This window comes from Leuciscus leuciscus (assembly GCF_965113295.1).
Source record: "Leuciscus leuciscus genome assembly, chromosome: 6".
NCBI lineage: Eukaryota > Metazoa > Chordata > Actinopteri > Cypriniformes > Leuciscidae > Leuciscus > Leuciscus leuciscus.
The window spans coordinates 17,028,210-17,045,644 of record NC_138730.1 but is presented as its reverse complement, the minus strand read 5'-3'; the positions used below and the strand labels follow the sequence as shown (position 1 = coordinate 17,045,644).

At 40.1% G+C, this 17,435-nt stretch overlaps 1 protein-coding gene across 3 annotated transcripts; it reads right to left on the bottom strand.

The window, feature by feature from the left end:
- Window positions 1–1,922: 1,922 nt before the first annotated feature.
- LOC309500715 (phospholipid scramblase 1) lies at window positions 1,923–16,432 on the bottom strand. 3 transcript variants are annotated; one of them, XM_082172418.1, is made up of 8 exons: window positions 16,262–16,432; window positions 11,772–11,828; window positions 11,562–11,680; window positions 5,107–5,149; window positions 4,802–5,022; window positions 4,466–4,627; window positions 3,826–3,987; window positions 1,923–3,538 (listed from the first exon to the last, which is right to left on the bottom strand). In XM_082172418.1, exons 3-8 carry the CDS (start codon window positions 11,655–11,657, stop codon window positions 3,500–3,502), a joined length of 723 nt encoding a protein of 240 aa, XP_082028544.1. In that variant the 5' UTR covers window positions 11,658–11,680; window positions 11,772–11,828; window positions 16,262–16,432; the 3' UTR covers window positions 1,923–3,499. The 3 variants fall into 3 exon arrangements, with proteins under 3 accessions (XP_082028544.1, XP_082028542.1, XP_082028543.1); XM_082172416.1 differs by lacking the exon at window positions 16,262–16,432 and having other exon boundaries at window positions 11,772–12,483; XM_082172417.1 differs by lacking the exon at window positions 16,262–16,432 and having other exon boundaries at window positions 11,595–11,680; window positions 11,772–12,483.
- Between the last annotated feature and the right edge of the window lie 1,003 nt (window positions 16,433–17,435).

The window sequence follows — 17,435 nt, the reverse complement described above, 5'->3', positions numbered from 1 at the left end:
ATCGGTCGCATTCACACTTACACAATCAAAGATACTTTGGTATAGCCCCCGTGATTGCATACACTTGAATTTAACGTAACGTTTAGGCTACTTCAGTAGAGGTATGGTGACTACTACAGATATAAGTCAACCAACTTTACTTGTCTTATAATAGCTTTGGATTGGCCATGCCGTGGTTTCCCACGTACACTAATCTAAAGTAAAATTAAATTAAAACAGAGATACACCCAGATTTAGGTTGGTCAAGCATTTGCTGCCCTAAACGGAAATTCACTTCTTGTCTTTGCAAACCAAGTACACTTGAATCAGTGCCAAATATTAGTCGTCACTAATCTGACGCAAAACTTGCGGTAACATACAAATCCGTTTAATATACTTGGGAAAACAATTTCAGAGTCAGTCGGGATAAAATCAAATGTAACAATTTATTATGTCAGGTTTATTATGACATTTCAAATGATAACAAACATGTATAATACTGTATGATAATTGTTCATATTAAACCATATAGATTTTTTTGGGTGAATTCAAGTAGGGATGGGTGAAGGGAATGATGTGTAAATTGGGAGGTGATCAACTCAAGTGTGATAGTGTCTTGAATGGGGATGGTAATATAGCAAGAGAGTTCAAATGTTAATTTCCTTTGTTTTCTCAGAGAGTAGCCCTCTCTTCCAGTTCTTCCAGTTTCTCCAGTCATTTGTTTTAGGCAAAACAAAATGACAAATGTTTACTTTCATGAGCCATCATGTATTTACGAGCTTGCAGCGGGAATCTCCTATGCCGGGGACACACTTAACGACTAGCTGAAACATTCTTAGACTGAACTGAACACACTTACAGACTTTACAACGACTGCAGCAGATTTTAAACACCGAATGTGAACACGCAACTATCTCTGAATCAGCGCGCTTGGGCATGATCAGTCGTAAGTATCAAATTACATTCATAATCGACCTTACAGTCGTTAAGTGTGTCCCCGGCTTTAAGTAATAACGAGAAGTTTAAAGCTTACAGGCTTCTGTACATCAGCCTACCACAGCGTCCTTTGGGGTTTATAATGGTGCATGTCCACTGGCATGGAGCGAACAAAGCAGAGTGAGCATTTTCAGCTCATTTGGAAGTTGAGCTTCACACTCGCGTGGTGCATTGTGGGATTGACAGCGGACCGGAGAAAGAGAGAGCGGCAAAAGGATGGGCAGTTCAATTGAACTTTATGCAAATAACAAGCGAAAAACACAGGCGGCAGCCAATCGCTGTGAGGTTCTGGTAGTGACGCCTGTTTAAACCATATATGTATACGAAGATGCCACATTCGATCACTCAAGACACGTCGGTGCGCTCGCCATCTTGGAACGGTCGGCATGCCTTCACGCACTGTAAGAATCAATGATGCCACAACATGGCACAGCTTCTGGTTGTGAAATGCAGAGATTTAAATTCCTGAAGAAATGGGATAACCTTATGTTGGTTTCTGTTTTTAACTCAATATTACAGGATTTAACTATGGTTTTTACTGTTTTTACTTTTACTATGATAACTTTTAAATGTCATGTTAGCAGACACCTTCGTCTTGTATTACCAGTAGTTAGTTTAGCAAAATCATCTGCTGAAGTGCATTGCAGATATAGATATTCATGCATGCGTCTAACTATGGTTGCAGACGCACAGTCAACTTGCTCTAGATTGTTGACGGACCAGGTTTGACCGTTCCAATATGGCAGACTGCTAACGTATAGCGGCCCTTATAAACAGCTGGTAATGAGGCATCTATCTATATATATATATATATATATATATATATATATATATATATATATATGGCTCTGGAGTTTATGCTGGATTTAGCACATAAATCATATTGTTTACATATTGGACACTTTGCAGACCTGTTGGGGAATGAACTGAATAAAATACCTGCTGAACAGGAGTGAATATACATTTACCGCACAACGTAGTGCCAGGAGGACACAGTATTAGATGGTGTGGGGAAGTGATTGAAGAAACAATAATGTAATTGGTGTTGACAAGCAGGATAACATTCATATAATCAGCTCTGATAAGCGGATTATTATTTACCATCATGAGTGTTAAATGCAATAGAATGCCTTACAGAGGGGCAGGCAGCTTTCTGCTGGAGCTCTGTCAATATACACCAAGCGAACCGTGAACTAAGTGTTGTTTGCTTAAGCACATAAGAGACAGGCAGCAAAAAGAGCCCACTCAAGTCTTGCATGAAACTCCTGTGTAGGCGTTCACAAACACTTTCTCAGCTATACAACCTAGTCTAAACCACTCACTGATGAGGGGTGTGGTGACAAGTCTCTCAGCCATCAAATAGCAGCTCATTATACTCCTGTTGCACAGACAAAAGAAGGGATTTCAAGGTTATAGAATCTAGCAAAAGTATTCTGCGAAGACCATCCCTCTGCTAAGAAAACGTTCTGAATAGACACATCCTACACAAGCCTAAGATGAAGCCAAACAAGCGCGAACAACTATAGGACAGTCTGCCTCTTATAGAATCATAAGCCAATTGGATGGCTTCCACTATCTTTCCACTACTAAGCAACTTTCCATTACACTTTCTTAGCACCCCCATAGTAGACGAATAGCTGCTCCGACAAGCCGAAGCTAGTTCTGTCAACATAAGCACGTAGCGCACAAACGGGGTACAGTGGGCGTTACAGGAGAGTCAAATTCTTGAAGTGTTATAACCTGTGCTCTAAATGGGGCTGAGAGCACTTTGGATGTATACCCTCGCCTAGGGGTAAGCCTCACCACAGCCGTCCGTCCCAAACTCCATATTAAGTCAAGTCAAGTCAAGTATATTTGTATAGCGCTTTTCACAATACAGATTGTATCAAAGCAGCTTCACAGTATTAAATTAAAATAATACAACAAGGTTTGTTTCTAGTGGAATTTGTTTCAGTGCATATTAGCACTGTTAACTGAGAGAGCTTGACTAAATGTTTTTACCTGACTGGAATTGAAACTTGGAATCGAAAAGAATTGGAATCGATAAGCAATATCAGAAATCCAAATGATACCCAACCCAATGAACTAGTCATTTTAAAAAGAAAAAAGGCCCAGTTGAAGAATGACCTAAATGAGAATGCAAGGTTTAAATCAACATTTAGATTAGTTAAACATTGACATGTTCTAGAGGACTGTCTTTATATTTACAGCAGTTTTATGGTGGCACACCTTTCTTTATTTGAAAAAAATAAAGATAAGTGGTGTGACAACAAGAAAAGTGTCTGAAAAGGATGTATAAGTTCATACTTTACTGTTAATATATAAATAACTATGAAAAAGGTGGAGGAGGAAAACTGGAAGAATTGTTAGTGAGGGTGAGATAACTGGATGTTTTTACACTTTGATGTTGTAATCGGGGAAAAATATGAGATTAACATAGTCTTTAGAAGAGAAAACTACAGCACTTGCACTTCAAAAGAAATACACAATGTAATAAAATGGGGAACAAAGCTCCAGGATGGTTTCAATCTTGGTTTTGAGTGTGCTCAAAATACATGAAATCCTGTATATTAAAAATGAGAAAAAGACAAATTAAATTACTGTGATTTATGCATTTATGTGAATATATGATATATACTGTATATCAAATTACAGCCCACTGTTTTATGCATGTTTGATTGCAACGTGATTAAATGCCCACTATAACCAAATACAAAGAAATATTCATAAAATTTGATGGGAATGCTAATAAACAAAGTTTAAAAATCTGAAGAAGAAAAAAAGGCCTGTTATGGCTCTCAGATTTAAAAAGTGTTATGGTTTGTATTAATGCAGTGTACATATACTTACAATAAGAAAGCAGGCTCCTAATAGAACTGCTTTTATTTTCACATCCAAATCCATTGGAAATTGTAGGCCAAAGTTGTCTGCATCAGTAAATGCTTCTGCCTCAAATCCCGTCCACTGTTTGCTAATTCGACCAATCGCTGAGGACTCATCCAGTGACACCACCTGGCATCACATAAGCATGGGACTGTTAGTTTGATGAGCATCAGTTGCATTCACAAACATAAACACTCACAAAACATGTCATATTATTTTATACAATATACTGTACACTACCCTAAGTTTGGGGTCTCTTATGCTCATAAAGACTGCATTTGTTTCTTCAAAAATACAGTAAAAGCAGTACTATTGTGGAAACATTATTACAATTATAAAAAGTTTTCTATTTTAATTTATAAAAATTTAATTTGTTCCTACTGCTTACTCCAGTCTTTAGTGTCACATGATCCTTCAGAAATCATTATAGTATGCTGATTTGTCAAAAAACATTTATTATTATTATCAATAATGAAAACCGTTGTGCTGCTTAATATTTTTGATGAAACCATGACACATTTTTTTCAGGATTGTTCAATGAATGAAAAGTACAGAAGAACATAATTTGAAATTTCTTTCGTAATGCTGTAATTGCTGTAATTTATACCTCAAAAATAACATCAGAACAACATTTGCAGTCACAGAACGGCCCCACAATCTTCAGAACGGGTTCTTTTCTCTCATTCTGAATAGTGAACTTCGGCAGGAAAGGATGCCAGCTTTGCATAACATAACCAATAGGGCTGCCCGGGGGGCTCTGAACCTCCAGCTGAAATATATAGCAGTGACATTAAGATAGCAACATAGGTAGCAGTATTTAAAATCATTAGTCCATTTATTAGATGTGGGTATACCAGAATGCAAAGCACGATGCAAAACAATGTGATAATACGTATGGAACAGTATACGTTGTGAAGTGGTCATGTTGTGTGGTATACTATACCTCTTGCAGACAGCAAGGGAAGCAACAACTACTGCAATTAAGGGGACGGGATAAAGTCATCACTTCCTGTCCCATGCTATTCTGGATATGGAGCAGGAAGGAGCGCACCGATCCACACAACATACGAGTACAGAAATCACTCTCCTCAGCAGCAAAAAACACCGGCTGCCCTAAGCTATTTTTCACCACATATTGATTTTTGGTCTCCCATCCCATTAAAACTGTGAGAGAAAGAGAGCATTTGTGGGAATGTGACAGGGGTTTAGAAAAGTGTTTCTAGTGCAATTAATGGTTAAACATAATACCTTCCATCAGTTCCACTTTCTGATGAACTAGAAGCTGGTCAACCTGTGATAAGAAGCATTGTAGAACTGACATGAAAATAGGCATTGAATGTATTTTCACATAGTATATTTGTAAAAAGATACAAGATACAAAACAGTTTGTATTCAGAATTGCTATTGCTTTCATTTAAAAAAAGAAAAAGAAAAAGAAAAGAAAAAAAAGACTGATTTATCCACCAGGGTCGTAAGGATTACTGTCAAAATGGCTGTATGTGCTTTTTTGGAGCTTCAACATTTGGCACCCAATCACATGCATTACATGGACTCACAGAGGTTGTTTTTCTAAAAAAAGTTCATGTTCAGTCATGTTCATGTTTTTCTTAATTTGTGATCATCTGAAAAAAGAAAGTCATATACATCTGGGATGTTGTTTTTGAGTAAACTATCCCTTACAGTATCACACCATACTATGGAAGCATATGGGTAGAAATATTCCAAATGAAATGTAATATGCAAAATGACAATGCAACATGTACAATTGAATACATATTTTTGCCAAATGAAAATGTTTTACAGAAATGATTAGATATGTTTAACGTGTTCAAGCAAAAACTGTAGCAAAATGATCATTTAAATGTTATTTTTCTTAATTGCATTTACACTCACAGTTAAGACACTCATTGTGGGACATTTAATGAAAATGCAATCGCAAATGTAGCAAAATTCAATGTGCAAATTGAAAATGCATTCCGAGCCGAACACATCCCCAGCCCCTCCCACCCTGTCAATCACTGCGTAAAGTTTCCCCCCACCCAATGCAAAATGGCGGCAAAATAGGCTCAATCGTTTTTATTTTGTTTGTGCTGTAGGGCCTACATGTTTTTGTTTGTGCTGCTTCGTTTTTTTTTTAGATATTAAAAGAATATGTATAGGTCATTCTGAGGTCACCCAGCCCCATGCTCCAAATAAAATAGTCTCGTTCGTTTGTGCTGGTTTGTGCCAGTTAAAGTTTTGTTTGTGCTGCTTCGGTTTTTAAGATATTAGACATTTAATTACAGGTGATGATGTCATCAGGCCCCCGACCTGCTCCACATTCACCCAATATAGGCTCAATCGTTTGTGCTTCGTTTGTTCTGCTTCGGTTTTTAAAATATTAGACCGAATTATAGACGATGACATCACCAGCCTCCCGACCTGCTCCAAATTCACCCAAAATATAGGCTCAATCGTTTGTGCCGGTAAATGTTTATTTTGTGCTGCTTCGGTTATCTGATATGCTTTATAAAATAGCAAGGGTTCCACATTAGTCACTTTATTGAACATTACAGTATAAGTTATGAATAAATAAAGAGCGGTCACATTTTTTGGTAGCTATGAATTTGACCCGTCATATTCTGTGATCCCAGAGTAATCGGCTATGCATTTGTAAGGAAAATCTCCAACATTATTGGGTAATTATAGTTAATAGTAATAAGAATAGCAGACATTGATAATATTTTATTGAAAACGAAACCATCATTAACACAGTCCAGCATCAGACAACAACAGTGCAGCATAATTTTGACACCGAATGAGTGTCGGCGCCTGATAAGCTTCCAATACTGTAGTTTCAGCCTCAGACGTCACGCCCACGTTTAATATTCCAATTATTGACTTTGTATCTCTATTTTGTTTTGAGATAAATCATCATACATTCAAAATGGCGGAGGGAAGAGGAGATGAACCAGGCTACCTCATAAATAGGTGTTACATCCTTTTATTCTCAGAAAAAAAATATTTTCAGTCAAATAAGATGTTAGAAATACGTTTATTCAGATTTTAATAATTTTTCTTGTGCGTGTTTTTCCGTGACAGAAAATGCATCTGTCCACTCCAGTGGACGTCATTCACCAAGGGGTATATTTTGCCTATTGGACCTATATTTTAGATTCCGCCTTATTTTGTACATTTTAGTCAAAATTATGATATGATTTACACTTGAATAGTTTTATTAAACAGTGCAAAATCCCCAGTGTTGAATGAACACTCCTCGGTGTACATATAGGTCCAACTACAGGCTGTTAAAAATTAACACTGAAGCAGTGTTGAAGTTAATGAGATAATTAAGTGATGATTAATTAAGTGATGATTGGCCATTAGTGGTGACACCTAATGTAAATAAGAAGAATCATTGAAGGAAAGAGAAACAACAAGAACAGAAAAAAAGAGAAACACAAGAACTACTGACTTTGAGCGATTACACATTATTGCACTTATTTTTACCAGTTGGACTTTATTTCTGTCATACATCTACACACGTTCTTATTTAGATTTAACAGAAGTTTAGATGGTAATGTTGTATGGAATGTTTCGTTTCATGTCACCATTATGGTGACCAGTGTTTGCTTTAGTGGGTCTCATGACCCTTTACTTTTTAACATTAGTTTTTCTCTGGCTGCTCCAGCTCTGTGTTTATAAAGCACATTTGTTACTGCAAGAGAAACTATGACCTGTGCTTTGTTTCCCAAAAGCATCGTAAGCCTGATTTGATCATACAGACCATTTGTTGCAATTGTTCTACCATTGAGTTAGGCTTAAGATGCATTTGGGAAATGAAGCCCAGGTCATGATGGTTATGTTTAAATGATGAAATTACAATCCTGTACTGGCCTGATTCACTGAACCAGCATTATAAACTGATTATACAAATATTTTATTCATATTCATTACAGTAGCTAATTCCAGCAACGTTTTAATGATCTGAAGATTTTAAAATCACACATAGACATCAAGAATCTACATATGAATCTCAACAATGGTGACAATCACACAAATGCTTCATGTTGCAGTGCATGATGGAAGCCACCAATCAAAACGCATCCATGGCTCACATCATGCATTGCAGCATGAATAAATTATGCAGCTGAATTGTCCTGTAATTTTCATTGTTTTTTCCTGTTTGCTTTTATTTTGCTATTGTTTTGTTATGACTTTAGTAGCTTGTTTTGTGATGTTCAGAGTTGATCTGTTTGTCACTAGTTTGTTTATTGTCACCATTGTTGAGATTCATATGCTGATTCTTGATGTCTGTGTGTCTAAATACAATAGTTTCTGACTGTGCACAAAGTATTTTCAAAATTGTTAATATTGCTGTTGGATCTCAAACTGTAAAATCTCATGGCTACAATCATCAATACTAAAACGCAACATCAAGCATATAGTCAAAGATTTAGACTCTGGATGACATCAGTGAATAGGTCACTACATGATGACAATGTCATTATCAAAACATATTGTGAGCAGGTTTTCTCTTGCAGTAACAAATGTGTTTTATAAACACAATGTTGGAACAGTCAGAGAAAAACTAACAAAAAAAAAAAAGAAAAGAAAGAGAAAAGGGTCAAGAGCACAACTAAATTAACGACAACGACAAATTCCATAAAACATTACCGTTGAATCTCATGAACTTTTGTAGATGTATGATAGAAATAAAAGGCTTGTTCGACTTGATCCGGCGCTGCACAGGCCGATCGGTTTATGACATCAAAGTACCGCGAGAGCAATTCAAAAGCACAAGGAGCCGTCTACTCTCTATTCGCTCTCGCGGTATTTTTATGTCATTCACCGATCGGTCTGTGCAGCGCCGGTTCAAGTCAAACAAGCCTATAGTCAGACTGGTAATAATAAGTGCAATAATGTGTAATGGCTCAAAGACAGTTGTAGTTCTTATTTTTTCTGTTCTTCTTGTTTCTTTTTCCTTCAGTGATTCTCCTTATTAACATTAGGTGTCACCACTAATGGCCAATCATCACTTAATTATCTCATTAACTTCAACATTGCTTCAGTGTTAATGTTTAACACCCTTGGTTAATGTTTAACACCCTATGTACACCGAGGAGTGTTAATTTAACATTGGGGATTTTGCTGTGTGAGTATTACATGACATCATATCTCTTACTAGTGGACACGAGAAAGACATTTAAGACTAAAAAGTTATTGTTTCGTTATTTTTCGTTATTAGACTTCTCTTGGCAAAATAACTGGGGTGCTTCCATGATTCGGGGGAAAAAGCTTAATTTCCAAGTCTAGACATCTATGGATATATGACATGCACGATAAGTGAATCATTCAACTTTTCCCCATAGTCTAGACTCTAGACCTAAAAAACTAAAATCCCAATACATAGCAATATCGAATCGCAATTCTTAAAAATCATATCGGCACCCAAGTACCGTGATAGTATCGAATCGGGAGATAGGTGTATCGTCCCAGCCCTAATATATAACCCTCATGTTTCCATTGTATCTTGTCTAGTTTTGTCTTTGTAAGCTGCTGTTGGTGAGTTTGTTTATTTCATGTTTCAGTTCATGTTTCAAGTCAGGTCTTTGTATATGTTGTTCATGTTTTATTTTGTAAATAAAAAATGCACTTAGGTTCTTCAACTAGACTTCAGTGGACTTGCATGTATTACAAAAATGACTGAAGTCATTAAACCATCTGTGTAAACCCACCTTTAGCAAGAATTGTTTCAAATGTATTTATTATTGAAATATACTAGCTTCATTATGTAAACTTTTTTTTTTAAGTGCAAAAAAGTCCATGGCCCAGTTTGACAGACAGAGCTTAGATTAAGCCAGGATTAGGCCTTAGTTCAATTAGGACATTTAAGTAGCTTTACAGTTTTTCTCGATTGCTTAAACACATTTCTTGAAACTGTGCCTCGTATTCTCAAAACTGTAAACACAAATCCATAACGTCTCACCCAATTCCCCAAACATCCTATTTTCAGGTCAAAATGAAGCTCTACACTTCAAAACCATTCACTCTTGCTGAAAAAACAAACTTTGCCCTCAAAATCACACACACGACTACAACATAGTCTAACACACTGGTGCAATAAATTCAAAACAACATTTCCAAAACTGGTAAGTTATGTTGCTTGTGGTTCCACCCCTCACAAACCTTTTCACATGATGAACACAAAAGACACAACCAATGGATACATTGTCCCATTTTTTTTCATTCATGTACACAGTACAATGCAACAACAAAAAAGGGGGGCTGTTTTACTTTTTTTTTCTCTCCTCTAATTTTTTTCATATTTTTTTTTTTCATATTTACGTAAGATGTGTGTGACCATCATATGACAGTAAAAGAGCACACACAAACCTTATTCTAATATTTAAGTGTATTGGAATGGTAAAGAATGTTGGTACGTGACAGGAGGGCCACCACTAAAGGAGACAATATTATGAACAAGTCTAAGAATGTTCCACACATGGTTGAAATACCATCATTGGCCTAGAAAGATAACATTCTGGGAGTCAAGACTATAAAGGAGAAAGGATGCCCTCCCTTCACCGTCACACTCTGCAGCCGCTCTGTGTGACTGTACGACTGCTGGCCTTTTCTTGCAAGAAAATATACCTCATCAAAGACTATTGGAAATGTTTGTCTCTTATTCAGTGATATAATTTTGTTTGCCACCACACCTCCCTGAAGGCTTTCGAGGCGACGGTAAAGCGACTCAAATTTGGCCTCCCTCATAGTCATACCATTGACAAAGACATGGGCAACTAGAGTGGCTTGAATTTTATCTGAGACTGCTTTTCTTCTTGCCCTTGCCCTTCGTCCTCCTCCTCCTCCTCCTTATGCCTCCTCGATCTCTTCCTTCATGTCTTTCTGGATCCATTGTTCCAAAACTCAATAAACTGATTTGGGCCCTTTTACTGAAGGATCTGATTGATGTGTGTTAAATTTTGACTCTTAGTGTTTCCACTTGGGTAATTGTGTGCCAACTGAGCTGAAGCTGTGCTGACATGAGTGAACAATATTGAATGCTAGTGCTTTCTAAATGACAACATGAGAAATGAAGGGATTTGTGTGTAGAGTTTTGCAGTGACAGTTCAACAAATCTGACTCATGTGTCAAAACAGGGAATAGTGTTTATAGTTTAGTGAAATGGGTGTGCTTTTTGATAAATGGCTTTATGGTTTTGAATTTTTAGTTCAAAAGCCTGGTTATAGTGTTTAAGCAATCGAGAAAAACTGTAATATACATGACAAATGTGCATCTTGAGACAAAACAATGGCACTGAGATATGTCACTGCAAGTTGCTTTCAGTTAAAACAGCTCAAACATGCATTTTAGTCTGGGACTAGCTTATGCCTTGTCTGTGAAACCGGAGGCATGTCTTTTTTTAGTCCAACCCAGAAGTACCATCAACGTGGTTCCCACAACAAAAACACAATAGGATTTTTCCATCGGCTTTAGCATTACTGCAGAAAGTGTATGATTCTGACACATTGTATTCATCATAATAATCTTCAAAAATGGAGAACTAACAAAGCTAAATGTAGACCATAAACCAACTAAACCACAGTCGCATGACTTCAACCTCACACCTTTAAGCTTCCGACCCTTTAATGTTTTTTTTTTTTTGCCTGAACTTAGAATAGTTTGCAAGAGCAATTTATTGTGAGAGTTGAAATGCTCACTCCACTGAAATCATGAGTTATGCTGTTATTCACCTGGGTCAGGTACTCCAGACCTGGAGGACAGCCTAGGGGTCTGTCTGGGACTGGCATGACCATCGGGACTTGAGGTGGTACATAACCTGCAGCAGAAAAGAAAATTATTTCTTTTGTGAACTCTATATAGAACACATTATTCATAAAGAAAGAAAAAAAAAACTCTTATCATTTTACCTGCTGGTGGTGTAGGATAAACTTCATTTCTTCCTGGATGAGGGCCAATGGTATATACTATGGTATAAACAGAAAATCTCATTAACTACTGATGTACATGTTCAGACATGAAGTGAAAGAGAATGAAAACATTTCCCTAGAGGTATAAATTTACCTGCCATGTTGATATAAGAAAATGTACCCATACTGTATGTACCCTTGTAACAAAAAATTTGCATAATTGTATCGAATGTGCACTTGCAGAACTCTGGGGGAGTTGTAAAATGAGCATATTTCTGAAAAAAAGTGGAGTATCCCTTTAAATCTTTAAAAGCATATTTTAAAAATGCAGGTAAGTAAAAGCGCAGTCAGACAGTTCAATGATAGTGATGATTATAGTTTTGTGCAACCAGGTAGTTGCTGAGTTCGGTTGCAGATGGGAATAGTGTTTACGGAAGAGCACATACCACAGGATGAGCATGGTAAGTATCAGGTGAGTATATCCACACAGGTGTCACTGGAGACTTACAGGGAATATTACCTAAGGAATCTCGGAGATCGCTAGAGACATGCAAACCGAATTACTTTGGTAAGTAGAGCAGGCAAGGAGTCTGTATCCCTTTGCGAAGCCAGAAAAGGAGTGACCGAATGTGTGTCTTTATACTGGTCTGAGTGTGGTGCTGATGAGGAACGTCTCAGGTTACGACTGTAACCTTTGTTCCCTGAGAACAGGTGTCTGAAACTACTATCAAATTACGGCAATCCTATTGACCGGCGACAGCCCATTGTCACGGAATAGATGATCATGAGACGAGGATACAGATGCAGAGGAAATTTATTAGTGACATTCAGGTACAAAAACTCAAAACACAGAGACTCCAGGAACAAGAAACTCGGACAACGAACCAGCACAAGACTACAAACACAAGGAGGCTAAATAGGGGAACAAACAAAGGAGGGTAACGAGACAGACAGGTGGGATAAATAAACCAATAATCAGATAACAAGATGGGAGGGGCTAGACAATAGACACGAGCACATGGCTCAAAATAACAAAACACCCATGTGCAGCACAAGACAAGACAGGCATGTGACATTACCCCCTCCCTATGGAGCGGCTACCAGACGCTCCATAAGACTAGGGCGGGACGGGAGGGACAGACCAGGGCGGGACGGGAGGGACAGACCAGGGCGGGACGGGAGGGACAGACCAGGGCGGGACGGGAGGGACAGACCAGGGCGGGACAAGGGGAATGGACAGTTCAGAAGGCCAGGGAGGAACACAAAGTTCGGGAGTCCAGGGCGGAGCAGACAGTCCATCTGGCGGCCAGGGCGGAGACGACAGTCCATCGGGCGACCAGAGCGGAGACGACAGTCCATCGGGCGGCCAGGGCGGAGACGACAGTCCATTGGGCGGCCAGGGCGGAGACGACAGTCCATCGGGCGACCAGAGGGGAGACGACAGTCCATCGGGCGACCAGGGCGGAGACTTTCCCTCGGGCGGCCAGGGTGGAGATGACCCCTCGGGCGGCCAGGGAACAGGCACCGGCTCAGTAACAGACACCACCGGCTCAGGAACAGACACCACCGGTTCAGGAACAGATACCAGCGGCCCAGGAACAGATGCCACCGGCTCAGACGCCACTGGCTCAGGAACAGATACCACCGGCTCAGGAAGAGACACCACCGGCTCAGACACCACCGGTTCAGCAACAGATATCAGCGGCCCAGGAACAGGCGCCACCGGCTCAGACACCACCGGTTCAGGAACAGATACCACCGGCTCAGGCTCAGGAACAGGGACCATCGGCTCAGGCACTGGAACTGGCACCACCGGCTCAGGGTCAGGCACTGGAACTGGCACCACCGGCTCAGGCACTGGAACTGGCACCACCGGCTCAGGCACTGGAACTGGCACCACCGGCTCAGGCACTGGAACTGGCACCAACGGCTCAGGCACTGGAACTGGCACCACCGGCTCGGCAGACGTGACGTGAACAGGCTCGGCGGCAACCATCTTGTCCGCAGACACTGGATCCGGCTCGGCAGCGGCCATCTTGTCCGAAGACACAGGCTCGACGGCGGCCATCCTGTCCGAAGACACAGGCTCGGCAGACGTGACGTGAACAGTTCTGGGAAACTCTAGGATCTTGTATAGTCTTTCAAAGTAATTCAACAGAGTCTCAGCTGCTCTGTCTACCTCAGACTGCACGGGGACCTCCGAGACTGGGACCACCGGAACTGGGACCACCGGACTCGGGACCACCGGAACTGGGACCACCGTACTCGGGACCACCGGAACTGGGACCACCGGACTCGGGAACACCGGAACCGGGACCACCGGAACAGTCACGGAGGGGTTCTTCCCTCTCCTCCGTTTCGGGACCAGCGGTGAAGGCTTTCTTTTCCGCTGACTGCCGTCTGCCGTGGTCCTCTCCTCCTCCATAGTCCTTTGAGCGCACCTGGCGAAGTACTCCAGCAAGGAAATAGAGGATCCTTTCTCCTCTCCCTGAGGAAAAATCTCACTCTGCTGTATCCACATTTTGGCTGGTTCGTTCTGTCACGGAATAGATGATCATGAGACGAGGATACAGATGCAGAGGAAATTTATTAGTGACATTCAGACAAGGTACAAAAACTCAAAACACAGAGACTCCAGGAACAAGAAACTCGGACAACGAACCAGCGCAAAACTACAAACACAAGGAGGCTAAATAGGGGAACAAACAAAGGAGGGTAACGAGACAGACAGGTGGGATAAATAAACCAATAATCAGATAACAAGATGGGAGGGGCTAGACAATAGACACGAGCACATGGCTCAAAATAACAAAACACCCATGTGGAGCACAAGACAAGACAGGCATGTGACACCCATGACATCATCAACGTGCGACCCGGAAGTATATAAGGGCGCCTTGTAAACATGACATTCCCCTTATCGTCTGAAGGGACTGTTAGGTAGGTAGGCCCAGAGGCATGGCAGAAAGACGCAGTGTCTCGTTTCCTGTTCTCAGGGAACATAGGTTACAGTTGTAACCTGAGATGTTCCCTTTCGAAAGGGAACTCACACTGCGTCGATGCACGGGGACCGTGGTCCCTCGGAGGTCCCCGACGCATTGGGGGATGATATACTCACGCCGCCATGCTAAGGGGAGAGCATACCCATTGGCAGTGACAACTGTCAGAACCAGCAAAATTCAAATGAAATGCCAGAACCACTCACCCTCAGGTCACACTGGGCTGTCAGTGACAGCATTCCCTACAGTCATAACCCAAGCTATACGCTTCACAGGAAAACCTCCATAAACTTTGTTTAATGGGCCTAGGTCAACAGCTTCAAACTAGAAGGGGTCCCTTCTAGGTAATGTGGTTAGGGAACCTGAAGGAGCCCCAGCCAATCACTATTCAGGGGAACATACTCACCCGAAATGCCACCAGGAAGGCCTGACCTGGCGCTACTTACATTGGACACTTCAGTCTGGCCTGCTTCCTGTCTGTCTGAAGACAGAGCCTCTGGACACTTGCCTTTAGATGAGGCATCCAACCCGAGGGACTGTGAAGCTGACAGTGAACCACTTGGCCCAGATCTCAGAGACAGGGTATGCCGGAGAGCATGACTCAGCATAGTGCTTACAACCCTTGCTAGCGAGGGGAGTTTATCTGCTCGATCCACGGATCTACCCAGCGTTTGTGTTGGGGAGGTACACTGGGGAGTACCTTGCTAAGCCAAACTACCTTGGTAAGTAGAGCAGGTAAGGAGTCTGTATCTATTTGCAAAGCCAGACAAGGAGTGACCGAAGGGCTGTGTTCGAAATCATCCCCTATACCATAGGGATTTATCTTGAACTCTGTCATATAAACTAGCATATATAAACCTTGAAGTAAAAAGTATACCTGTATGATTTTACACTGTAGCCACATTGGACCAGCGGTTTGGAAAATGGATGGATGGATGATTCAGCTGCGGGCGCTATCTTCTGGTCAGACACGAGAATTGATTTGGCACTTGACTCTCACAGTGCATTATGGGTATTCTCTAGCCGTTGAGCGTACATCGGTAGTACACACGTTACTATGGTCCATTGTGGGATTGAATGAGTGCACTCGGTAACGTCCACTATGGTTTTGCACACTACTTCAAATTTCGTACCCTATTTAAAGGATATAGGGGGGCGATTTCGGACACAGCCACAGGGTGTGCATTGAGTGCGGTGCTGATGAGGAACAGGTGCAGGTGCAGGTATTTAGTAATCGGGTGTGTGACTGAAGAGACTGGTGTCTCCGTGACACTAACTAGCTCCATTTAATATAGACTATAGAATTCAGTAATAAGAACTATTTTTAAAAGTGTGCTTTATAAAAGTTAACTTTTCCTAGGGTAACCCCATGTAGCTTTGACTATGAAGACTTGTTCATTTTATAAGATTGTCAAATGCAAGTGCAGATTGTCTTGATTTCATGTTAAATATTGTATATGGCTGCTGTAGAAAAGGTAGCTGAATTCTCACCAGGTGCTACAGGCACATTGGCTGCAGGTATATTTGCTTCTCCTGTCTGGCCTACATTTAAGAAGAATGCAGTTAAAAAAAAAAATTGATTAGATCATTAAGTCATAAAACCAGAAAAGTGTCATGCCATCACAGTAACAATCCACTTCATTGGTTGCATTTTCTCAGGACTGAACCTGTATCCTGGTAATCTCTCCAAGATCATTAACCAACATTCTGCCATCAAAAGTGCAGAACAGCTTAATGCAACACACTAAAACAAGTATAATTTTTGATTTGCTCACTAGGGTGTAATGGAGTAATTACTATGGAGAACAAACAGAGCACATTGGCATATTGCAATGTGGTTTATAACAGCAGAAAAAGCCATACACCATATTGTTGCTACATCTTGACTTGAAGAAGTTTTAGCTTATAAAATTGTCATTACATTACATTATAAGCAAGTGTACATAGCTAACAATAAGGCTGATGATGATCATATGCTTAGTTAGTCCATCATTCTCTATAAATACTGGAAAAATGCCATTTCAGATGCAACTTGTCACCTATTTTTTGCTGATAGTTGTATTTGCAAAAACCTACATAATGTATTATTATTCTAAGTGAATTTATTAAATTTAAGAATCTAAATGACTATAAATGTGAAAATACTCTTAATTTCTTGATTTATTGTTCAACGTGTTATTTCAGAGTTTTCATATATTCTTCAAAATGAGCACTTTCTCTATTGTATTTTATTATAATAGATATTTAATATTACCCCAAAACTTTGACAGGCAATGACTAGTAACATTGTGTCTAAAAATGTAAGTTACTCACTATTAACTTGATGCTTATTGAACCATTGTATGCAATAAAACAGTCGTCCTTGCCACAACATCATTATGGGTGAGTCATTGAATCATCCACTCAACTGATTAGTCTGATTCATTTAGTAACAGCACTAATGGGTATATTACCAGACTTTGCATTGGATTAATTTAGAACTGTACAAAAGTGACTGGCAATAAAATGTATATTACTAAATATGAACCTCTTATTTATTGAACTGTTGAATAAAAGCAGTTTATTGAAGCAGTTAATTGAACCGTTGTATAAAAGCAACCATGATGTTGGTCTGAATCAGCATCCTCTCGCTTGTTTAATATTCCTAATATATGACCGCTAAACT

What these genes read in the sequence shown, in the direction of transcription:
- LOC309500715 (XM_082172416.1), bottom strand. Translation starts at nt 11,853, where the DNA reads ATGAGATTTTCTGTTTATACCATAGTATATACCATTGGCCCTCATCCA. An exon ending in GAAAGTGGAACTGATGGAAG is followed by an intron (nt 5,023 to 5,106) that starts GTATTATGTTTA and finishes TTTCTCTCACAG; the next exon opens with TTTTAATGGGATGGGAGACC. An exon ending in TAGGAGCCTGCTTTCTTATT is followed by an intron (nt 3,539 to 3,825) that starts GTAAGTATATGT and finishes TTTAATATACAG; the next exon opens with GATTTCATGTATTTTGAGCA.